The sequence below is a fragment of the Penaeus chinensis genome, chromosome 24 (assembly GCF_019202785.1).
Source record: "Penaeus chinensis breed Huanghai No. 1 chromosome 24, ASM1920278v2, whole genome shotgun sequence".
Taxonomy (NCBI): domain Eukaryota; kingdom Metazoa; phylum Arthropoda; class Malacostraca; order Decapoda; family Penaeidae; genus Penaeus; species Penaeus chinensis.
Genome location: NC_061842.1, coordinates 34,306,058 through 34,321,921, shown reverse-complemented (window position 1 = coordinate 34,321,921; position 15,864 = coordinate 34,306,058). Strand labels below are relative to the sequence as shown.

Here is a 15,864-nt window from a genome sequence, read left to right as displayed (position 1 = left end):
TTCTCTCTCTCCTTCCCCCATTCCCTCTTTTTATTCTCCCTCTCTTCTCTCTCTCCTTCTCCCATTCCCTCCTTTTATTCTCTCTCACTTCTCTCTTTCTTTCTCCCAATCCCTAGCCTTTTAAATCCCCACTCGCGATACACCTCATTTATCTCATAAATCCCCACACACTCATAAATCTCCACACACTCTTAAATCCCCACACTCTTTAAACCCCCACACTCTTTAAACCCCCTGCCAACACACTCTGTAAATCTCCTGCCAACGCCCTCTCTAAACCCCTGCCAACGCCCTCTTTTAAACCCCCTGCCAATGCCCTCTTTTAAACCCCCTGCCAACGCCCTCTCTAAACCCCCTGCCAACGCCCTCTCTAAACCCCTGCCAACGCCCTCTTTTAAACCCCCTGCCAACGCCCTCTTTTAAACCCCCTGCCAACGCCCTCTCTAAACCCCCTGCCAACGCCCTCTCTAAACCCCTGCCAACGCCCTCTTTTAAACCCCCTGCCAACGCCCTCTTTTAAACCCCCTGCCAACGCCCTCTCTAAACCCCCTGCCAACGCCCTCTTTTAAACCCCCTGCCAACGCCCTCTCTAAACCCCCTGCCAACGCCCTCTTTTAAACCCCCTGCCAACACCCTCTTTTAAACCCCCTGCCAACGCCCTCTCTAAACCCCCTGCCAACGCCCTCTGTAAACCCCCTGCCAACGCCCTCTCTAAACCCCCTGCCAACGCCCTCTCTAAACCCCCTGCCAACGCCCTCTCTAAACCCCTGCCAACGCCCTCTTTTAAACCCCCTGCCAACGCCCTCTTTTAAACCCCCTGCCAACGCCCTCTTTTAAACCCCCTGCCAACGCCCTCTTTTAAACCCCCTGCCAACGCCCTCTTTTAAACCTCCTGCCAACGCCCTCTCTAAACCCCCTGCCAACGCCCTCTCTAAACCCCTGCCAACGCCCTCTTTTAAACCCCCTGCCAACGCCCTCTTTTAAACCCCCTGCCAACGCCCTCTTTTAAACCCCCTGCCAACGCCCTCTTTTAAACCCCCTGCCAACGCCCTCTCTAAACCCCCTGCCAACGCCCTCTTTTAAACCCCCTGCCAACGCCCTCTTTTAAACCCCCTGCCAACGCCCTCTCTAAACCCCCTGCCAACGCCCTCTCTAAACCCCCTGCCAACGCCCTCTCTAAACCCCCTGCCAACGCCCTCTCTAAACCCCTGCCAACGCCCTCTTTTAAACCCCCTGCCAACGCCCTCTTTTAAACCCCCTGCCAACGCCCTCTTTTAAACCCCCTGCCAACACACTCTCTAACCCCCTGCCAACACCCTCTTTTAAACCCCCTGCCAACGCCCTCTTTTAAACCCCCTGCCAACACCCTCTTTTAAACCCCCTGCCAACGCCCTCTTTTAAACCCCCTGCCAACGCACTCTTTTAAACCCCCTGCCAACACACTCTTTTAAACCCCCTGCCAACACACTCTTTTAAACCCCCTGCCAACACACTCTTTAAACCCCCACACACTCTTTAAACCCCATGCCAACACTCTCTAAACCTCCACATACTCTTTAAACCTCCACATACTCTTTAAACCTGCCAATGCCCTCTCTAACCCCCCTTCTAAACCCCCACACACTCTTTAAACCCCCTTCCAACACACTCTCTAACCCCCCTTCCTCTTGCAGTGGTTAAATTGTCTTTATTGAAACTTCAATCCCTCCCTCCCTCCCTCTCTCTCTCTCTCTCTCTCTCTCTCTCTCTCTCTCTCTCTCTCTCTCTCTCTCTCTCTCCTATTCACAAACCAACGCCCTCCCTCCCTCCCTCTCTCCTATTCACAAGCCCTCTCTAACCCCCCCTTCCTGTTGCAGTGGTGGGCGGCCATAGAATAATTGCCATGTAATAATTAAATTGTCTTTATCGAAACTTCCCTCCCTCCCTCCCTCCCTCTCTCCCTCTCTCCTATTCACAAGCCCTCTCTAACCCCCTCTTCTAAACCCTCTTCTAAACCCCCACACACTCTTTAAACACCCTGCCAACGCCCCTGCCAACACACTCTTAAAACCTCCACACTTGCCTCAAACCTCCAGGCCCTCTTTTAAACCTCAACACTTTAAACCCCCTGCCAACACTCTATAAACCCCCACACACTCTTTAAACCTCCACACACTCTTTAAACCCCCACACACTCTTTAAACCCCATTCCAACACACTTTAAACCCCCACACACTCTTTAAACCCCCTGCCAACGCCCTCTCTAAACCCCTCTTCCTCCCTCCCTCCCTCCCTCCCTCCCTCTCCTATTCACAAGCCCTCTCTAACCCCCCCTTCCTGTTGCAGTGGTGGGCGGCAGCACCTCGAGCAGCGTCTACAGCGAGGGCCCCCACTCCCTCCACCGGCCGGGCTACTCCCTGGCCCCTTTCGCTCCCCCCTCGTCCGTCGGGGGCCTGGGGGGCCTCGGGGGGGTGGGGGGTGGGGGTCCGCCCTCCACCTCGTCCCCCGCCGAGAATCCCTACAGTCCCAATCCTACCAGGTGAGGTTTTAAGTGAGGTTTGGTGAGGGTTTAGGGTTTTAGGTGAGGTTTTATTAGGTTTTTGTGTGTTTTCCTGAGGTTTTGTGAGTTTTAGTGAGGTTTTGTGAGGTTTTAGTAGTTTATTTGTGAGGTTTTTGTTATTTTTTTCGTGAGGTTTTACTTTTTTGTGAGGTTTAAATTTATTTGTGAGGTTTTAGTTATTTAGTATTTTTAGGTCTGGCTGTAGGTCATGAGGTCTACAGCCAGATGAGGTTTGGCTGTAGGTCATGAGGTCATTTGGGGTCGTGTCATGAGGCTGGTGTCGTGAGGTCTGGATGTAGGTCATGAGGGTGAGAAATCTGTGAGGAAATGAGGGACGCTTGAGGTTGTGTCATGAGGCTGGAAATGAGGTCTGGCTGTAGGTCATGAGGTCATGAGGGTGAGAAATCTGTGAGGAAGTGAGGTCGTCTGGGGTCGTATCATGAGGCTGGGGCGTCTGGCTGTAGGTTATGAGGGTGAGAAATCTGTGAGGTAATGCGGGACACTCGAGGTGTCGAGAAGTTTGCGAGGTTGTGAGGGACGTTTAGATTGAGAGTGAGAAGTTTATGAGGTTATGAGAGATGCTCAGGCTATGAGAGTGGGACTTTTGTGAGGTTATGAGAGACGCTTAGGTTATGAGGTTGTGAGAGAGACGCTTAGGCTATGAGGCTGAGAAGTTTATGAAGTTAAGAGAGACGCTTAGGCCTATGAGAGTAGGACATTTGTGAGGTTGTGAGGGACGTATAGATTATGAGTGGGACCTTTATAAAGTTACGAGAGACACTTAGGCAATGAGAGTGGTAAGTTTATGAGGTTACGAGAGACACTTAGGCCGTGATTGGAACTTTTATCGAGGTTTTTGAACAAGGTTTCATGGGGTTTCAGGAGGTTTCTTGTGAGGTGTTGATTTGATTTTTTTCTCCCTAATTATTAGATGTTAATTAAGTTATTAATTAAGTTATTATTATTATTATTATTAAGTTATTATCCGTAAGTCTCTTGTTATTGTCATTATTGATTGTCCTTTTTCTTTTAAGTCTTTTTGTTGTATTTTTGTTGTTTTTTTCTTGTTTTTCTTCTCTTTCTTTTTTTTTATCTTTTTCTTTTCTTTTTTTTTTTTCTTTTTTGTTTTTTCCTTTTCCTTTTCCTCTTCCTCTTCCTTTTCCTCTTTCTTTTCCTCTTTCTCGACTACTCATTATTCTCTGCTTCTTCCCCCTCCATCTCCTCTTCCTCTTCCTTCTCCTCTTCCTCCTCATCCTCCCTCTATTCCTCCTCAATCTCCTCCTCCTCCTCTTCTTCCTTTCTTTCCTTCCTCCCTCCTTCCTCCCTCCTCAATCTCATCCTCTTCTTCTTCTTCTTCTTCTTCTTCTTCTTCCTTCTTGTCCTTGTCCTCCTCCTCTTCCTTCCTCCTTCCTTCATTCATTCCTCCTCAATCTCCTCCTCCTCCTCCTCCTGTCTCCTCCTCCTCCTCCTCCTCCTCCTGTCTCCTCCTCCTCCTCCTCCTCCTCCTCCTCCTCCTCCTGTCTCCTCCTCCTCCTCTTCTTCCTTCCTTCCTTCCTCCTCAATCTCATCTATCTCCTCCTCCTGTCTCATCCTTCCCTCCTTCCTCCTCTTCTTCCTTTCCTTCCTTCCTTCCTTCCTTCCTCCTCAATCTCATCCTCCTGTCTCTTCCTTCCTCCCTCCTTCCTTCCTTCCTTTCCTTCCTTCCTCCTCAATCTCATCCCCCTCCTCCTCCTCCTCCTCCTCCTCCTGTCTCTTCCTTCCTCCCTCCTCCCTTTCCTCCTCTTCTTCTTCTTCCTTTCCTTCCTTCCTCCTCAATCTCATCCTCCTCCTCATCCTCCTGTTTCTGTTTCCTCCCTCCTTCCTCCTCCTCTTCCTCTTCTTCCTTTCCTTCCTTCCTCCTCAATCTCATCCTCCTCCTCATTTCCAGTCTGGCTGCCATGCTTGGGGGCCCCTCGGTAGGGGGTCCCGCCCTCCCCCCCCCACCCCCGCTCCTCGGTTCCACTCTGGGGAGTAACTGCAGTCAGTACAGGTAATTCGTAATTGTATTCACTACGGTTGGTAGAGGAAATTCGTAATAACTGTGGTCGGTAGTATAGGTAATGACGCCGGTCAGTACAGGTAATTGTATTTAACTACAGGTAATTTGTAATTCTAATGACTCTGGTTGGTAGAGGTGATTGGTAATTGTAATAATGCCGGTTGGTACAGGTAATTCATATTAACTACGGTTACTCGTAATAACTGCCGTCAGTAATTGTATTAGGTGCGGTGGGTACAGGTAATTCATAATTGTAATCGACGCCGGTTAGTACAGGTAATTCGTAATTGTATTAACTACGGTTGGAAGAGGTAATTCGTAATAAATACGGTCGGTACAGGTGATTGTAAGGATGCTGGTTAGTACAGGTGATTGTATTAACTACAGTTGGTAGAGGTAATTCGTAATAACTGCTGTGGGTAGTACAGGTAATTCGTAATTGTATTAACTGTGGCTGGTACAGTTACTTGTACTAACAGTGGTCAGTACAGCTAATCAATAATTGTAATGACGCCGGTTAGTACAGGTGATTGTACTAACTGCGGTCGGTAGTACAGGTAATTCATAATTGGGATAGCTGCGGTTGGTACAGGTAATTGGTAATTGTAATAAGGGGTCAGTACAGGTAATTCATAATTGTTTTAAGTGCAGTCAGTACAGGTGATTCAATATTATAATAAGTGCAATCTGTACAGGTAATTCGTAATTGTTTTAAGTGCAATTTGTACAGGTAATTCATTATTGTAATTAGTGCAATCTGTACAGGTAATTTTAACTGCAGTAGGTACAGGTAATTCGTTATTGTATTAAATGCAATCGGTACAGGTAATTCATAATTGTATTAACTACAGTTAGTAATAAGTGGGGTTGGTAGAGGTAATTCGTAATTGTATTAAATGCAATCTGTACAGTAATTTGTAATTGTAATAAGGGGTCAGCACAGGTAATTCGTAATTGTAATAAGGGGTCAGCACAGGTAATTCGTAATTGTATTCACTGCGGTTGCTAGAGGTAATTCGTTATTGTATGAAATGCAGTCAGTACAGGTAATTCGTTATTGTGATAGATGCGGTTAGTAAAGGTAATTCGTAATTGTATTAAGTGCAATTAGTACAGGTATACTGACGGATAGGATTTTTGTCTTCTCTGTTATTAAGTTTTTTCGTTTTTTTTTTTTTTTTCCACAGATTTTGTTGTTGATTTTAACCCCTTTTTTTATATATGATTTTTTTTTTTTTCCAGTAGACTTTTTTTTTTTTTTTTTTTTTTTTTTTTTTTTTGTTCTGTCATTAACCCAAAGCCACGTGGCATATGTGTCATATGTCATTAATTTGATTCTTTCTTCTGTAATAAGTCTCCAATACACAAGAAATCTATTTAATCTGAATATCTATTTAACCATATTTATTTATATTTAATGAAATCTGATTTAGTTATATTTTTAACACATTTAATATTATCATATTTAAACTATGTAACATTATTATATTTAACATATCTATCATTATTATTTTTATATTCAACATAATTAACCATATCTATTTTTGAATATTTATTCTACCATATTTATTTTATTTATATATTTAATCATATGTATTTTTGAATATCTATTTAGCTATATCTATTTAATCTGTTGTTGTTCATGTGTTATGTCTAGAAATTTTCTATATTTGTAGATATAATTTTTTCCAGATGTCGATTAGGTATTATGAAATTACGTAGATTAAATTAGATTAAATTAGATTAAAATTATAATAATAATTAGATTAATTATGTATTAGATTTAGTAATTATTGATATTTTTATTAATTAGGTATATATTTGATTATAATGTGCTAATTATGAGTAATATGTCTAATTACTAATGTTATTAATTATATATTGCAAATTTTTGATATATGAAAATATATTTTGTCCTTTAACTATTTCATAATTATTTTATTGTTATTTGTCTATGTTGATTATTGGATTTTTTTCTGTTTATTCTGTTTATTGGATTTTCCTTCACTTGCCTCATTTCTTTGCGGATTTGCTTCACTGACCTCATTGTTTATTCCTTCTCTCTCTCTCTCTATCTTTCTCTTTCTCTTCCTCATTCTCTCTCTCTCTCTCTCTCATTCTCTCTCTCTCTCTCTCTCTCTCTCTCTCTCTCTCTCTCTCTCTCTCTCTCTCTCTCTCTCTCATTCTCTCTCTCTCTCTCTCTCTCCTCTCTCTCTCTCTCTCTCTCTCTCTCTCTCTCATTCTCTCTCTCTCTCTCTCTCTCTCTCTCTCTCTCTCTCTCTCTCTCTCTCTCTCTCTCTCTCATCCTCTCTCTCACCCCATCTCATCTCCTCTCTCTCTCATTCTCTTTCATTCTCTCCCTCTCTCTCTCCTTCTCTCTCTTCTCTCTCCTCCTCTCCCTCACCCCATCTCCTCTCTCTCCTTATCTCTCCTCCTCTCTCCTCTCACTCTCTCATTCTCTTTCATTCTCTCTCTCTCTCTCATTCACTTTCATTCTCCCTCTCTCTCTCACCCCATCTCCTCTCTCTCATTATCTCTCTCACCCCATCTCATCTCCTTATCTCTCTCTCTCTCCTCCTCTCCCTCACCCCATCTCCTCTCTCTCTCTCATTATCTCTCTCTCTCTCCTCCTCTCTCTCACCCCATCTCCTCTCTCTCTTCTCTCTCTCACCCCCTCTCTCTCTCTCATTCACTTTCATTCTCTCCCTCTCTCTCTCTCTCTCCTTCTCTCTTATTATCTCTCTCTCTCATTATCTCTCTCCCCCCTCTCCTCTCTTTCTCTCTCTCTCATTTTCTCTTCTCTCTCTCTCTCTCTCTCTCTCTCTCTCTCTCTCTCTCTCTCTCTCTCTCTCTCTCTCTCTCTCTCTCTCTCTCTCTCCTTCTCTCTTCTCTCTCCTCCTCTCTCTCACCCCATCTCCTCTCTCTCCTTATCTCTCCTCCTCTCTCCTCTCACTCTCTCATTCTCTTTCATTCTCTCTCTCTCTCTCATTCACTTTCATTCTCTCTCCCTCTCTCTCTCCTTCTCTCTCTCCTCCTCCTCTCTCATTCTCGTTCTCACCCCATCTCCTCTCTCTCTCTCTCATTCTCTTTCATTCTCTCTCTCTCTCTCTCTCTCTCATTCACTTTCATTCTCCCTCTCACATTCTCTCTCTCTCTTCCAGCTCAACCCTACCCGACGCAGGGGTAGGGGGAGGAGGAGGAGGAGGAGGGGGAAGTGGGGGCAGTTCCACCCTAGGGAAGCGGTCGGGGAATCCCCTCCGGTCCTTCAGCGTCCCCGCCCCCCCGCAGTCGGCACCGACCACGCCCCAGCCGAAGCATATGGGTACGGAGCGAGTTTGTTGTGGGGTTTTGGTGGGGGTTTGTGTTGGGTTGTTGTGGGGTTTGTTGTGTGGTTGTTGTGGTTGTGTGGTGAGAGGTTTGTGGTTGAGGGGTTGTGAGGTTGTGTGGTTGTGTGGATGTTGTGGTTTTTGGGGTTGTTGTGTGGTTAAGCGTTTGTGTGTGTGGTGAGAGGTTGTGTGTTTGTTGTGGTTGTTGTGTGGTTGTTGTGGTTGTGAAGTGTGTTTGTAGATTTACGTGGCTGTGGTTGAGTGTTTGTGCGTGTGGTGAGAGGTTTGTGTGTGTGGTGTGTGCGTGTGTGGCTGTGGTGTGTGTGTCTGTGGCTGTGGTGTGTGCGTGTGGCTGTGGTGTGTGCGTGTGGCTGTGGTGTGTGCGTGTGGCTGTGGTGTGTGCATCTGTGGCTGTGGTGTGTGCGTTTGGCTGTGGTGTGTGCGTGTGGCTGTGGTGTGTGCGTGTGGCTGTGGTGTGTGCGTGTGGCTGTGGTGTGTGCGTGTGGCTGTGGTGTGTGCATGTGAGTGTCGTGTGTGCGTGTGGCTGTGGTGTGTGCGTCTGTGGCTGTGGTGTGTGCGTGTGAGTGTCGTGTGTGCGTGTGGCTGTCGTGTGTGCGTGTGGCTGTGATGTGGATATGTGGCTTGTGAGGTTTACATACACCTCATAGATATTATAGATGTATATTATATTATATATTATAGACAGAATTATATATAGAGATTTATATAATTATATATTATATTATAGATATTATATATTATAGAGAGACTATGTGGCTTTGAGGTGTATGTGGTTTGTATGTCGTTTCTATAAATATTCATAAATAAATATATATAATTATTCATGAATATAATTATCAAATGTAATTATTCATATTAAATATAATTATTATATATAATTATTCATATTAAATATAATTATTCATGAATTTAATAAATATAATTATTCGTGAATTTATTAGATATAATTATTCATGAATTTATTAAATATAATTAATCATAAATATAATTATTCATAAATATAATTATTCATTACTAAATCTAATTATTCATGAAGCATTGAACGACAAGGCCTCAGTTATAGTTTTTTCCTTTTTTTCTTTTTCTTTTTTTTTCTTTCATACGTGTGTATATATGTGTTAGACTACATGGCCTTACTTCCTTTTTGAATTTTGAACTTTAAATGCATATAATTATTATATTATAAATACTATATACATAAAATTGAGGCTATGTGGTCTCTCTATGTATTATATATATATGTATATATATACATATATATATAAATTTATATATATATATATATATGTGTATTTAGTTAAGGATAAATTAATGATAAATTTTAATATTAATTCTCTTTCTCTTCCCCTTCCCCTTCCCCCCCCTCTCCTTCTCTCACCCCCTTCCCTCCCCCTCTACCCCCTCTCCTTCTTCCCCTTCCCCCCCCTACAGTGGGCATGCGACCCCCCGGCAGCGGAGTGACGTCCCCCTTCAAGAAGCCCCCCCTCGTCCCCCCCCCCTCGGGCTCAGGGGGGAGGTGGGGTCCCGGGGGGGCGGGCGGAGGAGGGGGTCCTGTCCGCGTCGACGCCCTGCCGGAGCATGAGGTGGGTTTTATGAGGGGGTTGTGAGGTTTTACGAGGTTTTACAAGGGGTTGTGAGGTTTTATGAGGGTTTTGTGAGGGCATTCTAGGGTTTTATGAGAGTGTGAGGTTTTACGAGGGGGTTGTGAGGTTTTACGAGGAGGTTGTGAGGTTTTATGAGGGTTTTGTGAGGTATTACGAGAGTGAGGTTTTACGAGGAGGTTGTGAGGTTTTACGAGGGTTTTGTGAGGTTTTATGAGGGTTTTACGAGGGGGTTGTGAGATTTTATGAGGGTTTTGTGAGGTTATGAGGTTTTACAAGGAGGTTGTGAGGTTTTACGAGGGGGTTATGAGGTTTTATGAGGGGGTTGTGAGGTTATGAGGTTTTATGAGGGGGTTGAGGTTTTACGAGGGATTATTACAAGGGTTTTATGAGACTGAGGTTCTATGAGGGGGTTGTGAGGTTTTGTGAGAGAGTGAGGTTTTACAAGGGCTTTGTGAGGTTTTACAAGGGCATTCTGGGGTTTTATGAGAGAGGTTTTACAAGGTCATTCTGAGGTTTTATGAGAGTGAGGTTTTACGAGAGCTTTGTGAGGTTTTACAAGGGCTTTGTGAGGTTTCATGAGAGTGAGGTTTTACGAGGGGGGTTGTGAGGTGTTTGGGTTTATTTTAAAGGTGTTGTGATATTCTCATTATCATCATCATGATTAATAGTGTCATCGCTATCTTTAATCTGACCACTATCATTATCATCACTAATATTATTATCGGTATCATTCTTATCACTAGAATATTATCACAATTATCATTATTTCCTTATTGTTCATATTTATCATTAGTTATTATTATCATTGTTATTAATATCATTATTATAATATTTATCATTGTTTTTAATATCATTGTTATTAATATCATTATTATAATGATTATCATTACTATTAATATCATTATTATAATGATTATCATTACTATTAATATCATTATTATAATGATTATCATTGATATTATTATCACCTTTATTATGATTACCTTTATCGTTGTCAATGTTATTTTTATATTGATACGTTGCTTGCTCAGTAGCGTCATTTTCCTCATTATCTTTTATCACAATTATAGGAATTGTTTTCATCATGTCAATTATTGTCATTATCTCTTATAATTATTATTTATGTAATTTGTTGAATATTGTTATCTTTTCCATTATTATTATCATTTAACGTAATTATTTACGTCCCTTGCTGAATATCATTATTATTACCATTATCGTTATGACAGTTTTTGTTCGTAGTAATTTCAATAATTATCATTATTATCATTGTTATTATCATATTTCAATAACTATTATCATTATCAATAATTATTATCATTATCAATAAATATTATAATTTTTCAATAATTATTATCATTATCAATAAATATTATCATTATCAATACATATTATCATATTTCAATAACTATTATCATATTTCAATAACTATTATCATTATCAATAATTATTATCATTATCAATAATTATTATCATTATCAATAAATATTATCATATTTCAATAACTATTATCATTATCAATAAATATCATATTTCAATAACAATTATCATTATCAATAATTATTATCATTATCAATAAATATTATCATTATCAACAAATATTATCATTATCATTATTATTATCATTATCAATAATTATCATTATCAATAAATATTATCATTATCAATAAATATTATCATATTTCAATAACTATTATCATTATCAATAAATATTATCATTTTTCAATAATTATTATCATTATCAATAACTATTATCATTATCAATAAATATTATCATTATCAATAACTATTATCATTATCAATAAATATTATCATTATCAACAAATATTATCATTATCAATAAATATTATCATATTTCAATAACTATTATCATTATCAACAAATATTATCATTATCATTATTATCATGACTTATCATCGCCCATTCTTGTTTCCACCCCCCCACCCCCCCCTATTTAGCCAGCCCATTCCTGATTCCAACTCTATTCCCGTCATTCCAGGAAGCCATTCCGACTGTTTTTCGTAATAATTTCCGTCTCCTAATCATCATCATCTTTGGAAGCCATTTCATAATAATTTCCATCCCTTTACCTTCATTATTATTTTTGTCATCATCATCATCATCCACCAGCTCATTCCTGATTCCAACCTTCGATTCCCGCCATTCCAGGAAGCCATTACGTAATAATTTCCAGCCCTTTATCATTATCATCATCATCATTATCATCATTATTATCATCGTTATCGTTATCATCATTGTTATTATCATCGTTATGATCATCATTATTATCATCGTTATTATTATCATCATCATCATCATTGTTATTATCATCGTTATGATCATCATTATTATCATCGTTATTATTATCATCATCATCATCATCATTGTTATTATCATCGTTATTCTCACAATTTATTCTCGACCATTCCCATTTCTACCCAAATCATGCCAGCTCATTCCTGATTCCAATCTATTCCAACCCCATTCCCGTCATTCCAGGAAGCCATTACGACACTTTTTCGTAATCATTTCCATCTCCTTATCATCATCATCGTCATCGTCATCATCATCATCATCATGGTTATTATCACAATGATAATGACCCAAATTGTGCCAGCTCATTCCCGATTCCAATCTTCGATTCCAACCCCATTCCCGTCATTCCAGGAAGCCAGCGAGGCCCTGCTCCACGGATACTCGACGGAGGAGCTGTCGCAGGAGATGGCCAATCTGGAGGGGCTCATGAAGGACCTCTCGGCCATTACCGCCAATCAGTTTAATTGCTAGGACGCTAAGAAGAAGGAAAAGAAGAGAGAGAAGAGAGGAGGATAAGAAGGAAAAAAGAGAGAGAGAGAGAGAGGATGTTAAGAAGAAGGAAAAAAGAGAGAGAAGAGAGGAGGATAAGAAGGAAAAAAGAGAGAGAGAGAGAGAGGATGTTAAGAAGAAGGAAAAAAGAGAGAGAAGAGAGGAGGATAAGAAGGAAAAAAGAGAGAGAGAGAGAGAGAGGATGTTAAGAAGAAGGAAAAAAGAGAGAGGACGCTAAGAAGAAGAAGGAAAAGAAGAGAGCGAGGAGGATAAGAAGAAGAAGGAAGAGAAGAGAGAGAAGAGAGAGGAGAAGAAGGAAAGGAAGAGAGAGAGAGAGAGGACGTTAAGAAGAAGGAAAAAAGAGAGAGAGGAGAATAAGAAGGAAAAGAAGAGAGAGCGAGGAGAGAGGAGAAGAAGGAAAAGAAGAGAGAGAGAGGAGAAGAAGGAAAAGAAGAGAGAGGACATTAAGAAGGAGGGAGAGAGAGAGAGAGAGGACGCTAAGAAGAAGAAGGAAGAGAGAGAGAGAGAGGATGTCAAGAAGAAGGAAAAGATGAGAGAGAGAGGAGAAGAAGAAGGAAAAGAAGAGATAGAGAGTGAGAGAGAGAGAGAACAATAATTAAAAGGAGAGAGCGAGAGAAAGAATATAAGAGAAAAGCAAACAAGAAGAAGGAGAGAGAGAGTACAGAGAGAGAGAGAAGAGAGAAGAGAAAGGAGAAAAAGAATGTAATGGAAAAGCAAACCAGAAGGAGAGAGAGAGAGAAAGCAAACCAGGCTTGCTTTCGGCTTGCTTTCGGGTCGGTCTAAAGCAAGCTGATCTTGCTTTCGGGTCACGGGATCCCAGATGAGCTCTAGTCAAACAAATATATTTTTTTTTTGTTTTTTGTTATTTTTTTGTTTTTTTGTTTTTTGCGTAAAGTGGAAAGCGAAAACGAGGATAAAAGGTGTCCGGAGGGAGAGAGAATAAAGAGAGTGTCTAGAGAAAAAAAGAATAAACATAGTGTCTAGGGAGAAAATAAAATAAAGAGAGTGTCTAGAGAGAAAATTTAATAAAGAGAGTGTCTAGAGAGAAAATTTAATAAACAGAGTGTCTAGAGAGAAAATTTAATAAAGAGAGTGTCTAGAGAAAAAAAAAAATAAACATAGTGTCTAGAGAGAAAATTTAATAAAGAGAGTGTCTAGAAAAAGAGAAGATAAAGCGTGTTTAGAGAAAGAGAGAATAAGAGAGAATATAGAAGAAAGAGTGATGAAGAGTCAAAAGAAAGAGACAACGGAAGTGGAAATAGGATAATTGTGATAAATTGGGGAATAGAGACAATGAGAGAAAAGAAAGAAAATGAAGAAAAGAAAGAATGGAAATAAATAAATAAATAAAAAATATATATAATAATAATTTTTATTTTTTAGATTTTTTTTTTTTTTGTAGAAAATGTTTCGTCATTTTAATTTAAACGAATTTAATTAACTCTTTAAGAAAAAAAAAACGAAGAGAAAGGAATATTGAAATGAAAAGAAAAAAAAATATTTGAATAATAAAAAAAAAATCTTTTTTACTTAGAAATAATTGCGTTTTTTAATTAATTAATATTTTTTACAAAACGAAAAAGGAAAAAAAAAAAAATGAGTGTTTTCATTAGTGTATGTGCGCATACATGTGTACATATGTGCGTTTAAGGGATTGTGTGCGTATACACCATGTACGCATGCCTGGAGAGTGGCATGTGCGTATAGGAACTCATGTACGCACACAAAGTATCATGTGCACATATAAGATGTGTATTGTACGCGTAAAGGATGTACACATACTCACATGTACACACAGGGACTCATGTGCGCGTAAAATGGACTCAAGTGCATGTATATAGTGACTCATGTATGTTTAAGGACTCATGTGCGTTCTCCATGTGTATTTTCATTCTCATGTGCGTATATATATAATTTTTTTTTTTTTTTTTTTTTTTTTTTTTTTTTTTTGAAACCAAGGGGGGAATGATTCCTTTTATAACTTAATTAATGTAATGATTAATTAGTCATTTTTTAAGAATTTACTTAAATTTGTAAATAGATTTAGGGTAATGAATTTCTTTTTTTTTCTCTTTCTTTCCTTCTATTTTTTTTTATCTTAATTTATTTCTTGTTCTTATTATTTTGTTTTACTTTGTCTCTTTCTCTCTTTCTCTCTTTCTCTCTTTCTCTTTCTCTTTTTTTCAGTTTTTATCGCTTTCTCTTTCTCTTTCTTTTTCTGTTTTTTCTCTTTCTCTTTCTCTCTCTTTTTCTGTTTTTCTCTTTCTCTTTCTCTCTCTTTTTCTGTTTTTTCTCTTTCTCTCTCTTTTTCTGTTTTTCTCTTTCTCTCTTTCTCTTTTTTTCAGTTTTTATCGCTTTCTCTTTCTCTTTCTTTTTCTGTTTTTTCTCTTTCTCTTTCTCTCTCTTTTTCTGTTTTTTCTCTTTCTCTTTCTCTCTCTTTTTCTGTTTTTCTCTTTCTCTTTCTCTCTCTTTTTCTGTTTTTCTCTTGTTCTACTTATTTCTCTCTCCCTCTATTCTCTTTTTATATTCTCTGTCTCTTCCTTTCTTTCGTCTCTCTCTCCATTTACCTCATTTTGTATTCTCATGAAATGCATTTATTTTAACAAACTAATGTTTTTGATACTTAGAGTTAAGTCACATTTTTGTATATTTTTTTTACTTTTTTCTAAGACGATTTTTTTTTAAATGGTTATTTATTCGTGGAATTTCGAATTTGTATGAGTTACTGGTGATTTTATTTTTCCCGTTTTCTTTGAGACAATAGTCCGTTTTCTTTGAATTTCCATTTTCTTTGAGGCAGTTCTCCGTTTTCTTTCAATTTCCGTTTTCTTTGAGGCAGTTCTCCATTTTCTTTAAAGTAGTTCTCCTTTTTCTTTGAATTTCCGTTTTCTTTGCAATATTGATAAAATTTTTATTATTGATATTATCAATATGATTATTATTATGTTTATTATTTTTATTATTTTATTATTTTCATTATTATTATTATTATTATTATTATTATTATTATGTTATTATTTCATTTTATCATTTTATCGTATTATTTAAATTATTATTTTTATTATTATTATGATTATGACGCGATCATTTTCTATCAATTTTTTTCTCCACAAGAAAATTATCAGCTTCCGTAATTACAAAGGATAATAATTATAATGATGATAAATTAATGATGAGTAATTAATGATAAATAATTAGGGGGGGGGGGAAATGTAATTAATTATATTATGTATGTGTTATATTTTTTTTTTTTTTTTTTTTCAAATTTGACCAATGGAATAGAGAGAGAGAGAGGGAGGGAGAGAGAGAGAGAGAGAGAGAGAGAGAGAGAGAGAGAGAGAGAGAGAGAGAGAGAGAGAGAGAGAGAGAGAGAGAGAGAGAAAGGAGGAAAAAAAGAGAGAGAGAGAAAGGAGGAAAAAAAGAGAGAGAGAGAAATAGAGGAAAAAAAGAGAGAGAGAGATAAGAAAAAAAAAGAAAGAAAGAAAGAGAAAGAAATAAAGCAAGAGAGAG

General features: G+C 38.9%; 1 protein-coding gene across 1 annotated transcript in view; it reads left to right on the top strand.

Moving 5' to 3' along the window:
• Positions 1 to 12,391, top strand: part of LOC125038078 (neogenin-like) — a 59,247-nt gene extending 46,856 nt beyond the window's left edge. Inside the window, 5 exon segments of the mRNA XM_047631317.1 lie at positions 2,326 to 2,518; positions 4,467 to 4,568; positions 7,739 to 7,899; positions 9,356 to 9,507; positions 12,196 to 12,391. Coding sequence (XP_047487273.1) covers positions 2,326 to 2,518; positions 4,467 to 4,568; positions 7,739 to 7,899; positions 9,356 to 9,507; positions 12,196 to 12,315 — 728 coding nt within the window. The 3' untranslated portion in view covers positions 12,316 to 12,391.
• Positions 12,392 to 15,864: the final 3,473 nt, after the last annotated feature.